The sequence below is a fragment of the Lissotriton vulgaris genome, unplaced genomic scaffold, assembly GCF_964263255.1.
Source record: "Lissotriton vulgaris unplaced genomic scaffold, aLisVul1.2 SCAFFOLD_789, whole genome shotgun sequence".
NCBI lineage: Eukaryota > Metazoa > Chordata > Amphibia > Caudata > Salamandridae > Lissotriton > Lissotriton vulgaris.
This window is the reverse complement of record NW_028242002.1, coordinates 486,178-506,495: the sequence shown is the minus strand read 5'-3', so window position 1 is coordinate 506,495 and position 20,318 is coordinate 486,178. Positions and strand designations below refer to the sequence as shown.

General features: G+C 44.7%; 1 protein-coding gene across 1 annotated transcript in view; it reads left to right on the top strand.

Moving 5' to 3' along the window:
* The window catches only part of LOC147669100 (rho GTPase-activating protein 28-like), a 516,960-nt gene that overhangs the window by 346,752 nt on the left and 149,890 nt on the right, over positions 1 to 20,318 (top strand). Inside the window, exon 8 of the mRNA XM_086948229.1 lies at positions 16,334 to 16,411. Coding sequence (XP_086804355.1) covers positions 16,334 to 16,411 — 78 coding nt within the window. The remainder of the gene's footprint in view (positions 1 to 16,333; positions 16,412 to 20,318) is intronic.

Genomic DNA, 20,318 nt, shown 5'->3' with positions numbered 1-20,318 from the left:
ATCCACCAAAAAGGTTGTAGGACATCCCGCTATTTCAGCCTCTACGTATGGTCCTCTCTGATCTACCTCCAAAGCGGCTCCTAGAGTACAATCTTCCTCCCTATTCGCCCGCTGCCCTGTAAGAGGATCAACGTAGTAGCATTCCTCTCCTCCTACAAACAATGGCATCTGTCTGTAGGTTTTCCCTCCGTTTGAGATGCGAGGTGGTTGAGGAAACGGGGCTCGAGGAGTCTGAGTCCCCCCTTTGACAAACCTGCCCTTCGGGACTGTGGCTCCCTTAACCACGTTGTTCTGAACCTCTTCCTCCTCCTGCTCTAATTCTCCTGACTCAACATTGTAAGGACACTCGCGTCGCCAGTGTCCCACCTCATTACACTGATGGCATCTCGTCGTCTTTTTCAGGGTCGCGATATCCATTCTCGGTCTCGGTCTTTCTTCCTCATCTCTGCTCTGATTGTTCTGTTTCTTTGCTTGCGTTCCTGTTCCCTGTTGCCGCTGTTTATCCTTTCCAGCAGCTTGCATTTGCACTAGCATTAACTTTTCTTTAAGCTTCTTTGCCTTAGAGTCTATCTCGTCACTACAGTACCTTGCGTATCTCAGAATCTCGTCTAAAGGTTTGTTCTGCAAACAGATCAGATGCTGTTGGATCATTAGGCATATTTCTGGTCTCAATCCGAGGACAAACTTTGAAACAAACTGTCCTATGTCCTTGGGATCCATCACATCTAACCCGCTGTACTGCTTGAATGCTTTCAGCAATCGCTCGTAAAACTCATGAACTGTCTCTTTCGGCTCCTGAGTAGTTCGATCTATCTTTACCCAGTCTATGTCTTGCACCGGCACTTTCTCCTTTAGCCATGTTATTACCCTCTCGTACTTTTCCATGACTCTAACTGATGGACCATTTGTCCGAATATTTCTCGGCGGCTCGCAAGTGGGCCATTCAACACTGAGCTTGCATGCCGTCCACAAGTCTCCGGGTACTACGATATCGAACAGTGTGTTCAAATCGATCCACAGTACCTTCGAGATCTTCACGAATCTTTCTACCTGTTTGTACCACTCGACGGGATTATCTCTAAGCTTTGGGAAGGAATTGGTGAATGCCGCCAAATCCCCCCTACTCCAGGGCACATGAACGTAGCTTCCATTCGCGATTTCTCGCAAAGGGAAGGCTTCCATTCGCATCAAGCCTGCGTCCTGGGACTCCTCAAGCACACTCCGTCTAACGGAGCCCTTTCTGGACCATCTTTCCTCCCATCTATCCAGATCTCTCCATATTCTGATACTTACGATCAATTCCCTTATGTGTACTTTCAGCGCGATCGTTCTGCGATCATCCAAATCCTGATCCGTGCAAGTTAGCCTATGGTTACTCTGTAAAGCCTTAGTTCGTGACAGGTCTACCATGTACCTGTTTGCCAAATTAGATAAGTTCTCATGAGCTGACCTCGCTCTTCGAGTAATATCTTTGGATAGGAACAGTATCTCATCTGGTGTATACGAGGCTAATCTCTCTAATGACACTGTACCATCAATCAATTCATCCAAATCTGCCTTCAAACTCATTACGTCAAGCCGTTTTGCTTTGATTTCCGCTTTCAGCATCTCAGTTCTGTGTTCTTCTCTCATATCCCTCTCACCTCCACTATGCGCCCTACGCCTGAGCACAGGTGAGTTATGAGGAGTCTTCCTCTCTTCTCTTCGTTCCCACCCCTCTAGATCCCAAGCCTTTCCATCTTCGCGCGGGGTATGGTGGAATAATGCTCCGTCCCCCAACCCTAGGCTCCGATTTTTAGGCTCGGTTTCTCCAGATGTGAGATAGGACCTACCGTTCGGTTCTAACCCATTATAACTTGCTTGTTGTCTGGTGTCGCTTAATAAAATGAAAGGCCCTCGCCGGTCTTCCGTGTTCCCGTGATCTCTTTCGTGATCACCGGATGCATGGCGAGACGTTTCGCGACTCCCTAGGTTCTCATGACTCCTTCCACTATCACCGGACGCATGTCGAGACGCTTCGCGACTCTCCATGTTTCCGCGATTACAATGTCTCACATCCTCACCTGGGGCATGGTGTGTGCACCTAAAGGTATTCCGGTACTCCTGTGTCCTACGTTCCCCTTCACTGAAGGTGACGCGAGGCACTTCGCCACACCCTGCACTTCTGTCTTCGCACATTAGCCTATTGCTGTTATCAGTAGGATAAGTATCTCTTCTGCTCTCTTGGCTTCCTCTCTCCCACTCGGGGCTGCTTTCGCCAGCTCCACAATGAGAAAGAATCCTGTTATCCTGCTCTCTCCACTCGGATCCCGTTTCTAAACTTCTATTCCGAGCTTCTTCGGCAGCGTCCCATTCTCTCAGGTATTCCCTTAATTCCTTATGGGTTTTCAGTTTAGGACCCCTCAAATCCATTGGTCCTCTTCGACCTCCCTGTTCTACCCTGGGACCCGTTGCAGAATCTAATGGGGTACTCCGACTTATTGGTGCTCGTATTTGCCTGTGGGGATTCATTGTGGCATTCCTATTCTCTACTTCTGCTCTTTCATTGTCCCATCGTGCCTGTTCCTCCTGCTGGACCCCTTCCGGGTTGTAGATTGACACAATAGGGCCTATGGTGACCGGAACCTGCAAGGCGTCTGGCATTTGGTATGACCTAGCGCATTGCGTCTCTGGCACCTTCTGGACCACAAATCTTCCCACTACTCTCTGTTCAGGACTAGTTTGGGGTATCTCCTCAGCCTTAATAGCGTCCCACTCGGTTACTGGGATCGACTTATATTCCCCCCACCTAGCTCCGTCCGTTTGCGGTAATATGGGACTCGCAAGTTCACCGCTGTATGGAGGTGGTCTATCTGTTAACAACCTTTCTATTAGATCCTCCTCCTGCTCGCTTTCCTCATCTTCTTGTTCTAGAGGTTTCCTTTCTCCCGTGGCCTCTATCATGGTGAACAGTTTGTCCGCTTCTATCTTCTGCACCCTCCATTTCTTAGCTTCCTCGTCCCATTTAGCATCCTGCACTGCCTTTACCGATCTTCTCACTCTTTCTTGGCGCCTCTTTACGCCCCTTTCGTGTGCTGTTCTAAACCACACACCAAGAGCTTCAAATTGTGTTGGCCTCGGTAGAGGTCTCATTGAAAGCATCGTCGCCTTTAGTTGGTTCAACACCTCTAATTTAAACGTTCCAAATCTCGGAAACGCCAGTTCTTTTTGCCCTTCAGTTAGCCTATGCCACTCGGAGATCCATAATATCGAATGTAAGCCTACGTTGGCTGCCATATGATATGCTGGTGTGCCTTCTGGTGGAGCTTCTTCTCCGACATATAAATTTCTCCTTTTTCTTTTAAAGATTTTTCCTAAACCCTTGAAACACTTCATTTTGATCACGTACGATATTTCTTACTTATTTGCGTCTTGATAACAACCACCAGTCCCTGTACGACTCTCGCTAATCAGCCTATCTCAGCACAGTTCTATGCTAACCGACCAATCTCAGCGCGGCTCTACGCTGACGTCACTTCTCTCTTCAGCAGCTTCCCTCGTTTCTCAACTCGCCTCACGATCTCACATGCGTTTTCATTCATACATCGAAAAATGACTACTTCCGTCCAAGCGATCACTTTTCTCTGACTGTACGGCCACAGTCTAACTGTAATTGCTACCTCAACTGGCACAGCGTCTTTCCTCTTACGGTCGGACACTTGCCTCAACTGATAGGTTACTTACACACAGTAAACGTACGACCAGCGTCCGCTACTCATTCACTCACACATACGCTCCCCCTATCATCGGTCTGTCGGGAAATCAATGGTACCTCATGACCCCCTTTCAATGGTAGACAAATTACTCTGGGTGTTCGATACACCCGAACCACTTAAGTCCTCTGGACATAAGATTTCATCCGGTTGCGCGCGCTCACAACCTTCCCCCAATCACACTACAGGCATTCAACTCCGCTTGACATTACAACACAGGAACAACATGAAACACCGCAATCTTACAACGCATGACCCTTATACTCACTCTCGACCGACTCTGCTGCTTTTCTCTCGACGCACCGTCAGCACCGTCTTCGGCTGCAATTCTTCTTCTGGTCAACGATGACTAGGGACCTTGGGGTAAACTAACCTGGCCTAGGTCGTCTTCCTCAAGAAGATAACCATCATTACTCTGCTACCAACTGCGGGGAATGAGATTTTGATATCAAATTATGATTATGATCAATTTAATAATTTATCTCATTCGTCATTTTTGGACCGTTTTTATCTGTCATTGAGTAAAAGACAACCCCGTATAGGTTAGACAAACCCCATTAACTGACGCCACTCTGAAGAACCACTTACAACTGATAAAGTTTTAAGAGTTTTATATAAAGTTAATTTGAATGCGATACAATCCACTCAGGATAAAATCTCAAAGTATACAAAATACAAAATCAGTTACAATATCAGCTGCTTAAGCTTCGGTGTGAAGTGGTTCCTTCTGCGTCATCTGCAGTAAGATAAAATCATCAAGTTAATCTGTCCCTACTCTATACTACGTGATAACCCTACTTCGCAAGTTTCTTCCCTAAAAAGGTGTCAGCAGTTTGACTCCCAAAGAAGTTCAAACTCTCTTAGCCTCTAAAGGAAATCTTAAGTTTCAGAAGCAGTACCCTATCTGCCTACCCATCCGCTCTCTCTAAGGGTCCTCGGCCTACTGCTCCCTTGCGCTCTGATGTCTCAGCGCATCTGCTCAAGGCATCTACCCTTCGCCCTTGCTCTGAGCAATTCGTCTCGCTGTTCCTAATCTCCCAATTGCTCTGCTGATGGTTCTGCTCTCCTCCCCGGGGTGCTGTCCCTAAAATACACAATCACCGTGTGGGTGGAACGCCCCTTGACGCCCACCACGGACTTTCCCCGATGATGTCAACTTCCTGCTTCTTCCATTGGTCCATTCCTTGCGTCGTCCGTTAAGTTGACCCTTCTCCTTAGATGTCATCTTCATCATCTCATCGTCGACTTTTATTGACTCTTTCAGATCGAATGTCATATGGACTTAGACAAGGCTTTAACTTATCTGTACAACTTCTTAACCTTCTAGATCCTGTGAATGGTCTTGTCAAAACATAGTCCACCTCAAAAGTGTCTCTCCTCACGTTCGAGCAATAAGCTCCGTCCGGCATTGTCACCTTAAATCTAACAAGTGCTAGACTTCTCGGCTCTCACGTCCACATCAAACTATTTACGACTTTTACAAGCCCACTAAATTACATACATTTGACTATGTTCCTTCGAACCCTTGGTCAGTCAGGTTACAATCACAAATGACCTAAACTCTTCCTGCATTCCTACAGAAACCCTCTACACAGTATAACCTTTGGCATACATTTATATATTCGTACTTTAGCAAAAGCCCTAGTTATACTTAAATACGTTCTACATCAAATATATGTAATACATAGAATACGACTGCATAGAATATAACTTATGCATTTTCCTTGGTTACATTGTCACGTAAGTTCTCTACATTACTCCACGTTTATGTCTTTCCACGTTATATTTCTCGCCGCTTCTCCAATTTAAAGTTACACACGTATACGAATCTACTGTGCAAGTTCTACATTTCGTAAACACTTCTACACATTCCTATATTTACCCATCATGTATACGGGCCTTCTAAATCTAATGCATCTTTAACATGTGAATACATTTACATTTCCTATACCATATTACCACGTTAGTTGGCCTTCATTCTATAATTGTCAACTTTACATTACGATATGCGTTTCATTCCTTCGTTTATAACATATACGTCTAAATATGGCTATGATATACTCTACATTCAAATTACGCTCTCTCACAAACAACCCTCTGATTCTCATACATGTGCCAGGCAGTTCGAGATTTCTGGGTGGGTTCCAGATTCTATTCCTAGAGAGGAGTGGGTGTGCGTCATTTGCTTGCAGTTCAAAGAAAAGCTGGCATTGCTCAAAGATGTTAGCCAGATGGTGTTTACATACATTGAATAGCATTATGTAAATATGGTGAATTTGACATGGTGAATAAATCAAATAATGAAAAATGTGTTCGCGATTGTGCAAAACAGTTGGCGGTAGTGTAGTGGGACAGGAGTGGAGCAAACCAGCCTGACTCTCCCATCTCATAAAATAGGAAAGGGAAGTAGAAAGAAAAGAAGAAAATAAAAAAATGGGTTTTCCAACATATTAATATGTGGTCTCAACTGCAGGAACCATACATAGATGCTGGATTCGAGAAAATAGACGAGTTAGCGATGGATACCTGTGAATGTGTGCAGTGACATCAACAAAATAATTGTTTTGAATGCTTTGAGGGAGCTTTGAGGGATCTCCTCTTTAAATTCAAGTGCAAGAAAAGTGGTGAACTGGCAATGGCCACCACAGAGTGTGCGTGCTGGAATCTAGCATTAGAAGGGGCCAGTTAAGTTGTGGGTGCCTGCTTGGTGAACCCAATGGGGTGGGTCTTGTGATCACTTCCAAAACATAATCCCCTAACTAAGAAAATTTGTCGATACACATGCTGCAGGAAAACATTTGATGTGGAGATCGAAATAACTTTGGCCTTAATGAAGCTTGGCACACACATGTAACTGCACATTGAAAAACCTCATGAACACTGGAACCTCACAGGCTAACACCTGGAGCAGTGACAGGAACACCCTTTCATTGATTTCCCACCCCTAGCCTTGTAAAGAGGATGTGATCTATGATAAAGCTGTAACTCACATCTTCATGTGTACCTGTAGCCATTTGTGTAGGAGTCAGTGGACCACAATTTGCGTATGAGTATTAAGGCCATCAGTTGATCATCATTTCAATAATTCAGCAGCTCTACTCTCACATCTCTTATATTTGATTCAGTACTCACTCATAGGCGCGCTGAATCCTAACTGATGATTTTGCAGTGGGCACATCTCTGCACCATACTGAGAAATCTGATTGATCGTCACTCCTTTGTAATAGTAGATTTATATAAGTTTGTAGTTTCTGATTTATAATGACATCCCTTACATCATGGGTCACTGCATTGGGATCGCTACATTGTCTGCAACTACATAGAGTAGATAAGTATATAAAAATGATACCACTACATTGTCAACTATTACATCAACCCTATCCTCACCCAAATGTATATTGAATTTTTAATGTTTTTGGAATTATGTTCATTTCCATGTTAATCCAATTATTGGTTTGTTTGTTGACCTACAAGTGTAATTGTTTAAGCATATATATGTATGTCATTGAATGTAGTAACTTAACTTTAAATTTTTTAATTTATACGTTTGAAATAATTTCTTAATAGCATATCCTTTCATTAAATGCTTCTTTTTAATGGGTTGAACTCATCCTTTTTAGGTTTTGCCTAGCAAATGCGTACGAAGTACGCATGTGCTAGGGAAAACCTTATGTTATTCTCTGTGGGGTCGGGTATCCGCCCCCTCCTCCCATTGGCTAGCTCCATAAATGAAGGCTAGCCATTGGGAGAGGGCTCTGTCCGTCAATCTCGGACCAGATTCGGGGGCGTTCCCGAGAATTTTTCCCTTTTGGCTACGTCACGCTACGTCAGCCAAAAGCCCTCGGGAACGCCCCCGAATCTGGTCCGGCATTGAGCCGCCACCCGCCTTCGGTGGGCGGGGTTTATTTTTTTTTTCTCAAGCCGTGTTTTGTTTACTCTCATCCTGCCTTTTGCAAGAGTGGGCTGCGCGATTTATGTTGGCGAGCAGGTAAGTGTGTGACCCGTTCCCGCCCCCCCTCCCGCTGTCTAATTTGTTTTTAACTTGGTTCGTGTTTCCGTTAAACCGCCCCCCTCCGCCGTTACTGCCGGCCCCCCCTCTCGCTGTCCTCCCGTCGTCAACCTTGCTCTCTCGAAGGGTAGCTGTCCCATCTGCATGTTGACCTTTCGCAATGTTTATCATTCCAGAGAAGCGCCACGTTGAGCGTCAGAAGCGTTATCGTGACATCATTCCAGAGAAGCGCTGCTTTGAAAGCTCGAGAATGACTGTGCCTGCTGTGTCGCATGTCGCTTAACACCACATTGAACATTGAATGTTACCATAGCCTGTTCTCGGCTCACCTAGTGATGCTCTGGATTTATCCTCGAGCGCATGTGTCACTCAGCCGTGACCCTGGAGCGCCATGCCGGACTGGGAAGGTGCCATGCCTGCGAGGCGCTAGATTGCTTAACATCCCGGAGAAGCGGCGCGGGAGGCCGGACTTTCTAACAATTCCGCCGGGGCAGCGATGGGAGATCGGGGCGCAGCAGGCACAGTTTACTTAGAAAGGTTTATGAGCCCTTAAACTGTAAGCAGAGCCCTGGGAACAAAGGATCTCACCTACCCTTCACATACCCTTCAGCAAACCCCGGCCCGCCCTTCCTTTGTGAGTGCGGGGCATGGCCGCGAAGACAAAGTAGTGCTCATTTGCACCCAGGTGTCGCTGGGCCCAGGGGGTGCTGTCTGGGAGGGGGTGGGGGGGGGGCGTGCTTGTGGGACAGGTCTCATTCCTGCAGTGCGCGGGAGAGGAACCGGGCCCCTCCCTCCCCAGTAGGGCCTGTGCTGTGGGGGTGCGCTCTACTCCCCCCACCTCCACCCCTTCTCGCTCCCACAACCCCTCGTCGAGCCGAGAAGTGTGAAGTAAGTTGGGTGAATATACGGGCACTGACTCCCAGACCCCAGACTTTACGTGCCAGTCAGTGCCTCCATTTCAAACAGGGCCACTAAAATCATATGGCACCACTAGATGACCACATTATCTGGCAGGTTAACACAATTATGCGGCATATTACACGATTCAAGGCCAATATGCAAACCGTGCGTTGGTATTATGATGCAATTGACGTATATAAAATTGTATTTGGCGCATCCGAGTTCTGTTCTTATTCTCGGTTTCCGTTACACGTTGCGTCACTCTTCAGGGTCCGTGGAAACACCTCAGTGGGTCAGCAGCCGTGCTGACCAGTGTGCCACATCTCATATTTCATGGTAAGTGTGTCACAAGGTACTGGACCTTAAAGGGGCCGCGAGTTCTCACCATCAGCAACAGGCTTTCTACTATGTTCCTCTGTTTGATTACGTCATCTGCGTCATCATTCGCGGATGGCCTCTTCAGAAAGAGATGTAAGGGGCTTGGGTCCACTACAGCCCACTCAGAGGGCCCTCTTGAAAGGGCTGCAGTTTCGAGAACAGGGTCTACTGCGTCCTTTCACCTTTCACTCGGCGCAGCAAGTGACCCTTGAAGCTAAAAATCAGACAGGAGGGCTCCAAAGTCATGGAATCTGGGTTTCCGGGTTCTCATCAGCCCCCCTCTAGTGGAGGCTTCCATCTGCCCACTCTGATGTCAGAACAAGGTCTGGGTGCAAGCTGATGATGTAACAGGAGGGTCTGGACACTGTCCGATGATGTCACCTGACTGACTGTTTGCAGTCGGATGACGTCGGAGGCTTGCCCAGTGAGTATCTAATGTTAGGAAAATACGGGTCAGGCTCTCATGACGTCAGGGCATGGTCTGAAATGTGCCCATGGATGTCAGGGACTCGATTGGCTACTATACGATGACGTCAAACAATGGCCTATGCCTGTGGCTGATGATGTCACATTGCAGTCTGATGTCAGAGGATATGCTGGTCGCTGTTTATGATGTCAAAAACATGGCCTGCGTGGTGTCCGGAGCTGCTCTGATTCTGGTATCAGAAGATGACATCGCAACCTACCAATGACGTCAGATGACGTGCTGGCCTCTGAGGTATGGTGGAAGTGCAGGATATGGGCGCACTCTTATGATATCAGAGAACTGCCTGGTAATGTAATAGGCTGGTCTTGATTGCTCTCTGATGATGTCATAGGCTGACCTTGATTGCTCTCTGATGACGTCATAGGCTGACCTTGATTGCCATGAGCTCAGAAGGTGACCTGTTTGCTGAAAGTGGCGTAAAGTAAGAAGTTGATGTCACCCTCCTACGATGCCAGGAGATGACCTGGTCAGGAACTCCAGGCTTCGAGTCCCAGCTCAACCCCTTGCAGTCTTGTGATCTTGGCTACGCCACTTTATCTCTTCCGCCTACGGTAGGTCTCAGTTCGGCTCAAAAGAACCGCAGGGCGCGCTCGGGTCTCAGGCCTGGATTAGAGAGAGGCTTTCTAAATACGACAACTACTTCTGAAGAGTAGAAGTGGCGGTGCTTTCTGTCGCGGCCGCACTCCTCACTGAGACTTGCAGCGCTCCGACGCGTGCACGAATACAGGCAGGCACCTTAAATGCACAGAGGACCTGGGGGTGATCGGGGCTGGGAGGGGGCGCCTCGCTCCGTTCAAAAGTTACATGCGTGTTTAAAAAAAAAATCTGTCTGTTGAATCTCAAATCAGGTACGATTAAACACAAATGAATCATGCCGTTGCCAGTATGAACGCAAGATCATTTTATTGTAAGCTATACAAGTAATTCTACACGGTTATTAATATAATTCAGCCCTCATGTACAGAATTTTGCTCCGTGTTTTAACTAATGCTACCGATCTATTTAAAGAATGATGTACTTTTTAAATACTTCTGCAATACAAAAATACGAAGACATTTAAATACCTGCGCGCTTGTAAAAATAATTTTGCAGTTTTAAATTCTTGCGCCTTTCTAAAAAGTATACGGCGTCGTTTGCTAAAACGATTCTTTTATTTGCAGACCCTCTATAACATTCTTCCTGCTTCTTCTATAATTATGCTAATTCCTAAAACTAATTTATCAACTTTTGAATAACAATGCACATTGTCAATCAAATGCACGAAATTAGGTAAAGCTTTGTGCTATTATTATTATTATATTTTAATTTTTACATTAGTAAAAAAGTTTCATTTTTTTAAACGTTCTGCCTGCGTGGTTTTGTTTAGGTTTTGCCTAGCAAATGCGTACGAAGTACGAAGTACGCATGCGCTAGGAAAACCTTATGTTATTCTCTGTGGGGTCGGGTATCCGCCCACTCTTCCCATTGGCTAGCTCCATAAATGGAGGCTAGCCATTGGGAGAGGGCTCTGTCCGTCAATCTCGGACCAGATTCGGGGGCGTTCCAGAGAATTTTTCCCTTTTGGCTACGTCACGCTACGTCAGCCAAAAGCCCTCGGGAACGCCCCCGAATCTGGTCCGGCATTGAGCGGCCACCCGCCTTCGGTGGGCGGGGTTTATTTTATTTTTTTCTCAAGCCGTGTTTTGTTTACTCTCGTCCTGCCTTTTGCAGGAGTGGGATGCGCGATTTATGTTGCCGAGCAGGTAGGTGTGTACCCGTTCCCGCCCCCCTCCCGCTGTCTAATTTGTTTTTAACTTGGTTCGTGTTTCCGTTAACCCGCCCCCCTCCGCCGTTCCCACCGGCCCCCCTCTCGCTGTCCTCCCGTCGCCAACCTTGCTCTCTCGAAAGGTAGCTATCCCATCTGCATGTCGACCTTTCGCAATGTTTACCAAAGTAGTTCGCCTACCTGATTTATCCTTCGCCCTACATTGCCAATGCCCGTTAACGTTGTCTGACACCTCCATACAGTTCTGGCTATTCAGCTAGCAGCAGATTGGTTGCTCTTCAGAATTGGTGCTTAATAGCTTGAATAGTCTGAAGATGACGCTTATGGTGTGGATAAGTGACAGTACTCTCAGAATTATTTCTGTAATTCACCTAAACTTTCATCACTCCTCGCTCAGTTGGAAGTTGCCAAAACCCATTTTTTTACTTTAGACACGCAAATATCCGGTTGTATATTATTAGATATGTTAGATATGTTGAGTAGCCCGTGCTTGGTTTTTTTTTTGCCTTATGTCCGTGTGTGTCTGTTCCCGCCCCCCCCCCCTCCGCTGTCAGTGTGTGGCCGTTCCCGCCCCCCTCCCGCTCTCCGTGCCTTTCCGCCCCCCCTCCGTTGCATTGTAAATGCTTGTTTGTATAATGTTGGTTGTTGAAACGTGTTTGGGTACGTAATGTTTCTTTCTTTTTCTGTGCAACGTAATTTTAATTCCTTGACAGGGTTTTCACTAAACGTCATCTTCATACATGCCCTCTCCCAAGGAGGGTTTCCCCGTCGTCAACCTTGCTCTCTCGAAGGGTAGCTGTCCCATCTGCATGTCGACCTTTGGCAATGTTTACCAAAGTGGTTCGCCTACCTGATTTATCCTTCGCCCTACATTGCCAATGCCCGTTAACGTTGTCTGACACCTCCATACAGTTCTGGCTATTCAGAATTGGTGCTTAATAGCTTGAATAGTCTGAAGATGACGCTTATGGTGTGGATAAGTGACAGTACTCTCAGAATTATTTCTGTAATTCACCCAAACTTTCATCACTCCTCACTCAGTTGGAAGTTGCCAAAACCCATTTTTTAACTTTAGACACGCAAATATCCGGTTGTATATTATTAGATATGTTGAGTAGCCCGTGCTTTGGTTTTTTTTGCCTTATGTCCGTGTGTGTCTGTTCCCGCCCCCCCCCCCTCCGCTGTCAGTGTGTGGCCCTTCCCGCCCCCCTCCCGCTCTCCGTGCCTTTCCGCCCCCCCTCCGTTGCATTGTAAATGCTTGTTTGTATAATGTTGGTTGTTGAAACGTGTTTGGGTACGTAATGTTTCTTTCTTTTTCTGTGCAACGTAATTTTAATTCCACGACGGGGTTTTCACTAAACGTCATCTTCACACATGCCTTCTCCCAAGGAGGGTTTCCCCGTCGTCAACCTTGCTCTCTCGAAGGATAGCTGTCCCATCTGCATGTCGACCTTTCGCAATGTTTACCAAAGTGGTTCGCCTACCTGATTTATCCTTCGCCCTACATTGCCAATGCCCGTTAACGTTGTCTGACACCTCCATACAGTTCTGGCTATTCAGCTAGCAGCAGATTGGTTGCTCTTCAGAATTGGTGCTTAATAGCGTGAATAGTCTGAAGATGACGCTTATGGTGTGGATAAGTGACAGTACTCTCAGAATTATTTCTGTAATTCACCCAAACTTTCATCACTCCTCGCTCAGTTGGAAGTTGCCAAAACCCATTTTTTAACTTTAGACACGCAAATATCCGGTTGTATATTATTAGATATGTTGAGTAGCCCATCGAGTCTGTTTGTGTTTTTCCTTTTGCTTTTCATGTTAAAAATGCGAACTCGAGCAGCGGAAAACCCAGAAAAAACGTGAGGAGGCGGACTACTCACTTGTAAAAAGCTTTCTGAACTTCCTAGTCAACTGCCATTAAACGCGTAAAGTGTATACATGTTGTATGTGGTCGTTTTTAGGGTGTGCAGGCAAAAATGAGTATTGGGGTCTGCAGTGCTACACGGTGAGCTCTTCTAGATATCAAGTGTTTATGTTACTGTTTTAAACACATTTTTGGTCTGGCAATAATTGTCAGTATGGAACTAATTAAGTTCTATCAAGCCCTGTGTGTGGTGAGGAGGGCCCCTCAGTGTTACACATGCTTTTACAGAGGTTTAGGGACCTTGTTGCTTCACTGCTGATTGGGCTCTGAGACGACCATCCTGCCTAGTTGCCTGTTGTGAATGGGTATAAACAATAAATGTCCGATTATGGTGTCGGTTGGACCTATCCCCCCTCAAGAATACAAAGAACCTACTGACATTTTCTACCTGAAATAGACCATCTAATTTGGAAAGACCACCCTGTGTCCTTCCTGATTTTATTTTCACCCAGTCACTAATCTCAAACTTATACTCCGTTCTCTCCATGCTCACATTTGTCCCCTTGCCTCCTACACCATTTCAACATTTCAGCCATGCAGGGACCGATTTAGTACCAGGTAAGCATCACACATCTATTGAAATGGGGGTCGCAATGTGTGGGGGGGCTCGCAGTGTGTGGGGGGGGGCTCGCAGTGTGTGGGAGGGCTCTGTGTGGGTGTGTGGGGGGCTCTGTGTGGGTGTGTGTGGAGGGCTCTGTGTGGGTGTGTGTGGGGGGCTTTGTGTGGCTTTGTGTGTGGGGGGCTCTGTGTGGCTTTGTGTGTGGGGGGCTCTGTGTGGGTGTGTGTGTGTGGGGGGCTCTGTGTGTGGGGGGGGCTCTGTGTGTGTGGGGGGGGCTCTCTGTGGGTGTTTGTGGGTGTCATTTGCGAGAGATAAAGCTAGTTGCATTGTAAATGACAATGCCATTTATTTATGTTTAAAAAAAAAACATAAATAAAAATAATGTCAAGAGCAAATCCCATCCTCGTCGCCAAAATGTTGTACTCAAAGAGAAGCCGGAACTGTAGGTTCTTAAGTTACTTTATTAAGATGTTAAGTTAAGATGATAACCCCATCAGGAGCAGCTGTCCTGCTGCTCAGCCCTCACTCAACTGACATTCATAACATACTAACATTCCACTCATCCAACATTCTACAACACATGCATTCTAGCTGAGCAGCAGGGAGACTCAAGATACAACATATACCAATAGCTCTAACTTTAACAAAGGCAAAACCATTGCATTGTAAATGCTTGTTTATATTTTAGGCCCATTGTGCACTGTCAAAAGCATTATTCTGTAGTTTGGTACAACACCCAATAACTACAAAAAACTTTATGTAAGGGAAATTATGGTACCTTATTCAAAAATTACTTTCAGTTTTATAAGAATATGACCATTACCCTAAAGAACATCACCTAAAGCTGTAACATGGTTATGATCCAAAACCTAATCCATATTTATATTCAACAGTTATGGTCAACCATAACCCCTTCCAGTACACAGTGTTCATGAGTTTATAGATCATATAACAGATTAGTTCTATCATCAGTTACATTACATATCACATCACCATTTACATTATTGATGACATCATTGGATATGTACGAGGTCACTCCATAAAGACCACTGGGCTCAATCATGAAAAACACTTCTATGCATTGTCTATAGATCTATACTGTCTTGCTCCAGACCTTCTTTGCCTTCTAGCTAGTACTCTTTTTCACTCTCTATTCCTTCTATCAAGGACTTTCATCCTGCTGCATTGTTTCCATTTCTGTCATGCTACCTCACGTTTGCTGTCTCTTGCAGCTTCCTCCTTTGTACAGTAGTACTTTTCTCATTCCTCACTTTTCCATCTCAAACTAAGAATCTACCTTTCTCTTTCTTAATGGTTTCTACTCCCTTTCTACACGACTGTCAGTTTTATTGCACCTTTTATTCATTGCCATGTATGACCCAATCGTATTCCAGTAGAATGCTCTTTTGATAAAGGTTCTGTGAAAGTAAAATAACAAATACATAAATGAACAGTGTAAGCGGTTGTAGAGAGAGGATTCAGGAATGTAGCAAGTATGCAAGTTAAAAACATCAGACGGGTTATGAGGTCAAAGGCGTTATTTATGGGTAGTTCATTGTTTTGTTACTATTAGAGTTTTACAAGTAAATATTTATTTCCCTTTTTCAAGTTTTAGCAGGTGGTCGTTTTTGACTTGTTTCTTTTGCTGGGTTTTCCATCAGCGCAGTTTCGATTTGCCAATAAATATTTCTTAAAACAACAAGGGCCCATAAAATGGGTGAAATATGTTGCCATTTCACTGAAAGTGAAGTCACTAGAGTCAAACGTCATGTGATGTAATTTCAACTTTTATATTATTACTAAATAACAGCACTTTTTTAGATCAAATCTACAATTGGTTGATTAACCCACAAGGCTCTGCAACTAAATAAATCACAATATTGGTCCAAGCAGCTCAAAATTTCTCGTTTATAAATAGGTCTTTGAAGCGGGAGTTTCTTCTTCCTTAAACTGCCAAAATTCAGATCCACCCGAGCTCAACTCAAACCTTCCTCTGAAGTCGCAACATCTTTGTAGAATTTTCTTCCTGGCGATGTAGGACCCAACTCCACATGTCGCTGGCATCTAATTGCCCACTTGTTTGCACTTTTCCTGCCTCAAGTATAACATCCTGCTTTATCTTCAGAAGTGCACGCCACCTTTCAGGTTTACTCATGCCTTCTGTTTGTTTCAAAACGTAAAATAATACTGTTCAGTTGTCATTATTGTATGCCTCTTCTCATTGTGTAACGCACCCTAATACTGCCTGGTGCAGGAGCACTGTATACAACCGTTCAATAAAAATGTAAGATAAGTTGCGAGAGTGTATTATCAATTTCAATCTGTGACAGGAAATACCATATGTAGGGGGCTCATCCTAGTCGTAGCATTAGGAAAAGCTGGCCAGCAGACACAGCAGAACCGTGCATCGAAAAAGTAATCCCATGGCCACAAATTTGAAACTATAGGATGACATCTATCGAACTGGGGTAATAATTATGAAATTTGGATATATGTTTGTGTATTGTTACCTAAATTCACTGGAAAGGAATCTACAAAAATGCTCTCTTCTTATTACAGCTTTTACAAAAACTCGAAGAAAGCGGCTTGGAGACAGAAGGGATATTACGCGTCCCCGGATCAGCATTAAGAGTTAAGGTACTGTAATCACCTTCATCGGGGTATGCAGTGGCATAGCTGTTAGGCAGCAGACACCAGCCTGATTCCTTTATCATCAATGTGAAGGGATAACACTCTAGGATGCAAACGTGCTGCTTGTTATAGTATGAATACCTGGCACTTGTAAATGCATTTACTATTGCGGAATTAAATGCCATGTTCAGCAGTGGCAGCTGCTAACGATCGGGAGTGATAGGGCGGGGCAGGGGGGTTAAGGAGTAGGGGCGAACGGAATGAAAAAAAAACGTACCTGGGTACTGCCGCCCTCTGCCTTCCGTCGTCAGTCCTCCATCGACGAAGCAGGTACCACACAAGCTCCCATAGCCAATCACAACGCTGCTGTCACCAGCATGACAGCAGCATCGTGATTGGTCTGAGCGCCATGGCTTGGTGCTCAGACAGGGACTGGGATCCTATGCATGTTCTCCATCCAGGTTGTGCGATACAGCCTGGTGTAGAACATGTTAAGAGCGCATGACTGTTTGGCCGGCCCAAGACGGCCGGCCAATCCATCATGCACACTTAGGGAGTGTCCACCACCCCTCCCCCTGCTTTGACCAGCCCTGCCTTGCACCTAAGCCAGCATGGAGCAATAAAATGATGATAAGATTGCGTTATTATCATGTTATTGTTCCTTTTTTAACTGCTTGGAGAGCAGTGGGGGACGATCCTCCGCTCTAGGAGCCGCCGCTGATGTTCAGGATGCAGTTTTGCGTTAGAGAACCCCATTCAAGAGGTGGGAAGTGGAGGGATCAAGTTATAATATGCCTTGAGAGTTTTTAAATGCCACAAACTTGAGAGTTTGTTTGCATGCACCAACTCCACTCATACCCTTTCCGGCGTGGAAATGGCACTGCTGCAAAGCCAGCCCCAGGTGAATATATGATTTTTCAACGATTTCAAGTTCCACGCATGGCATAACCACGCAAATTTTACATCGCAAGTGGCTTTACCACGCTGGAATTTACAACGAAGGATTGTACCACGTCTTACCTGCACGTCTTTCTCCAGCAGCCCTTACTTCCATCTACCATGGAAACAAGCGTCAAAACACGTCTTCCAAAATAAAAAAAGGACTTCTTTTTTGACGTACACTGCACGTCTTTGGGGGAGGCTCTTTCCTTTTACTTCATTAATACCACAGAGCGTTTTTTTTTTTTATCTAACTCGCTCCTTAATTGTTGTTATTTTTTTGGGGGGAGACCCCCCCAGCCCCCCAGCCCCCCTAGCCCCCCTCCCAACCCTCCCCCAGCCCCCCCAGCACGACTGGACGGAATACCACGTCTCCCCCCAACCCACGCTGAACGTACTTTCGTGGTAAAGACGGTCGTGGAAGGCACCCACGTTGAAAAAACGTTTGCGTGGTAAGTGTACCGTGGTAAACGTTATGCGTGGGGATGCCTTCGTAGTAAATGATGTTTCCCGCCCCAGGTAACAAAAAGGCCCCCACGGCTCCAAAACTGGCCCACTATCAATGCAGAGTTAAAGAAAATCAGGACAAGATGAGCCCATGCACTAAGTGTACATTCGCACATATGTGTGTGTTATTGATGGACAGATGGGTGCCCGCTTTAACTGCTGGTCATAGGCCCATTTTTCACGGGATGCACGCCTATATTGCTGCACTGGCCCCAGGGATAGACTTGTAAGGAATGTTGCATTCAAGTATCAAGTGGCGCTTAAAACACTGAGATGAAAGCCCCTCTGCTTTTTATTTATTCCCACTCAGTCTGCCCCTAAAGCTAGCCAACACAAAGCAAAGTGAACGACTCCTCTAAGTGTATCCAGATTTTCTTTATCAAAACCATTGCATGTTATGATGACGTGTTGGGTTGGGTTGGCAGATTTTCAGCTGGGTGTTTGTTAATGTTCGAAACATAAGGATTGGATTAAATTGACCTTTCCTTCCAAGTAAAGGAAAAAAAATGCACATTTATTTTTTTGGCATCTGTTACTGTACTTACCAAAAGCCCATCCGCACCGGGGGCTAGTTTTCTCATCTAACCTGTTCAGTTTCATTGCATTGCCACAGAATAGCGCTGATTCACAAAGATTTGCTATGAATGTATGTGACTTGCTCTTCAATAACTCCTGGAATACTCCTGAATGCCAATGGTAATCCAGCAGTACTACAAAAGAAAATCACAGTGAAATCTTCGTGTACCAGGCCTTCAGAATTTCATTTTTTTTATTTTGACATTTTTACTGATTGGGTTCTCTTTTCCTTCTTGATTGGACGCATTTTATCCGCTGTCCCTAACATCACCATGTTTATAATTTTCATAATAAAAGTACCTTTTTGTATTAAAAAAAAAACACTTCACTAACATGGTTGCTGCTGGATTAGCACGCTGGTTTGCTGGGTCTGGTGGCTTAGTGGACTCATGCGTCCACAGTAGGAGCTTCTGTTTGACCTCATGGTCACAGGTTCAAATCGCGGGTGAGTCCACCCAGCATTTCATCCTTCTGAGGACCATAAAATGAGTTCAATTGAATTGGGTAACATTAAATATCTGTTATTCAGCGCCAAGATACTCTTCTGGATGAATGTGCACAATGTAAATTTGGTACTTACGCCAAATTAAAGGCTATTATTTTGCATCAGTTTGCAAACTACTTTATTCTAGGGTACAGTTCATCATCCCTTGATATTAGTTTCAACCTTGTCTTTAGTTCACACCGAAACGTATTTCACCAAATCTTAAATTGTTACGGACACTGAATGCTCAAATGATCAAGGGCTATATACAGTTTTGTTTTAATATATACTCGTCTAAACCAATCAGTGAGCTCAGTGCTCCCTAAATCATCTATTAGTTTTACAAAGCTAGATTAGTGGAATTAGTAGTATACTACCTGTATGGTAGAATACTACTAATTCTATCACATGTTTGATAGAAATAAACAGCCCAATTCACAGACGTTTCCTGCTGTAAGTTCAGTTTCCACAAGCGCAGAGGTGTAAAACCTTTGACTTGTGCACAATATGAACCAGAATGGTGTTATATTGCACATGATTAAATTGGATCACTGAAATAATATCGAGGGACAAAATATCGACTTGCCAAAATATCGTGGACAAAATATCGACAGTCAAAATATCGAGTTTGTATCTACAAACAGGTAAGTACAAAAATATCGAGTACAAAATATCGTTAACAAAAATATTGTTGTAAAAAATATCGACTTTATTAAAAACAGTGTTAAATTAAAATAATATTAAATTTTAATTACTAAAATATACTTAAAACGACTTAAATTAAATTATAATAATTAAATAATAAATGAAAATAATAAAAATAATTTTTTAAAATCTTATTTGTTCACGCTGAACCCTAAAAATACCCCTTTACCCAAAAACCCAAAACTGACCCTGAACCCTAAAAATACCCCTTTACCCAAAAACCCAAAACTGACCCTGAACCCTAAAAATACCCCTTTACCCAAAAACTGAAAACTGACCCTGAACCCTAAAAATGCCCCTTTACCCAAAAACTGAAAACTGACCCTGAACCCTAAAAATACCCCTTTACCCAAAAACTGAAAACTGACCCTGAACCCTAAAAACACCCCTTTACCCATGAACTGAAAACTGACCCTGAACCCTAAAAATACCCCTTTACCCATGAACTGAAAACTGACCCTGAACCCTAAAAATACCCCTTTACCCATGAACTGAAAACTGACCCTGAACCCTAAAAATACCCCTTTACCCATGAACTGAAAACTGACCCTGAACCCTAAAAATACCCCTTTACCCATGAACTGAAAACTGACCCTGAACCCTAAAAATACCCCTTTACCCATGAACTGAAAACTGACCCTGAACCCTAAAAATACCCCTTTACCCATGAACTGAAAACTGACCCTGAACCCTAAAAATGCT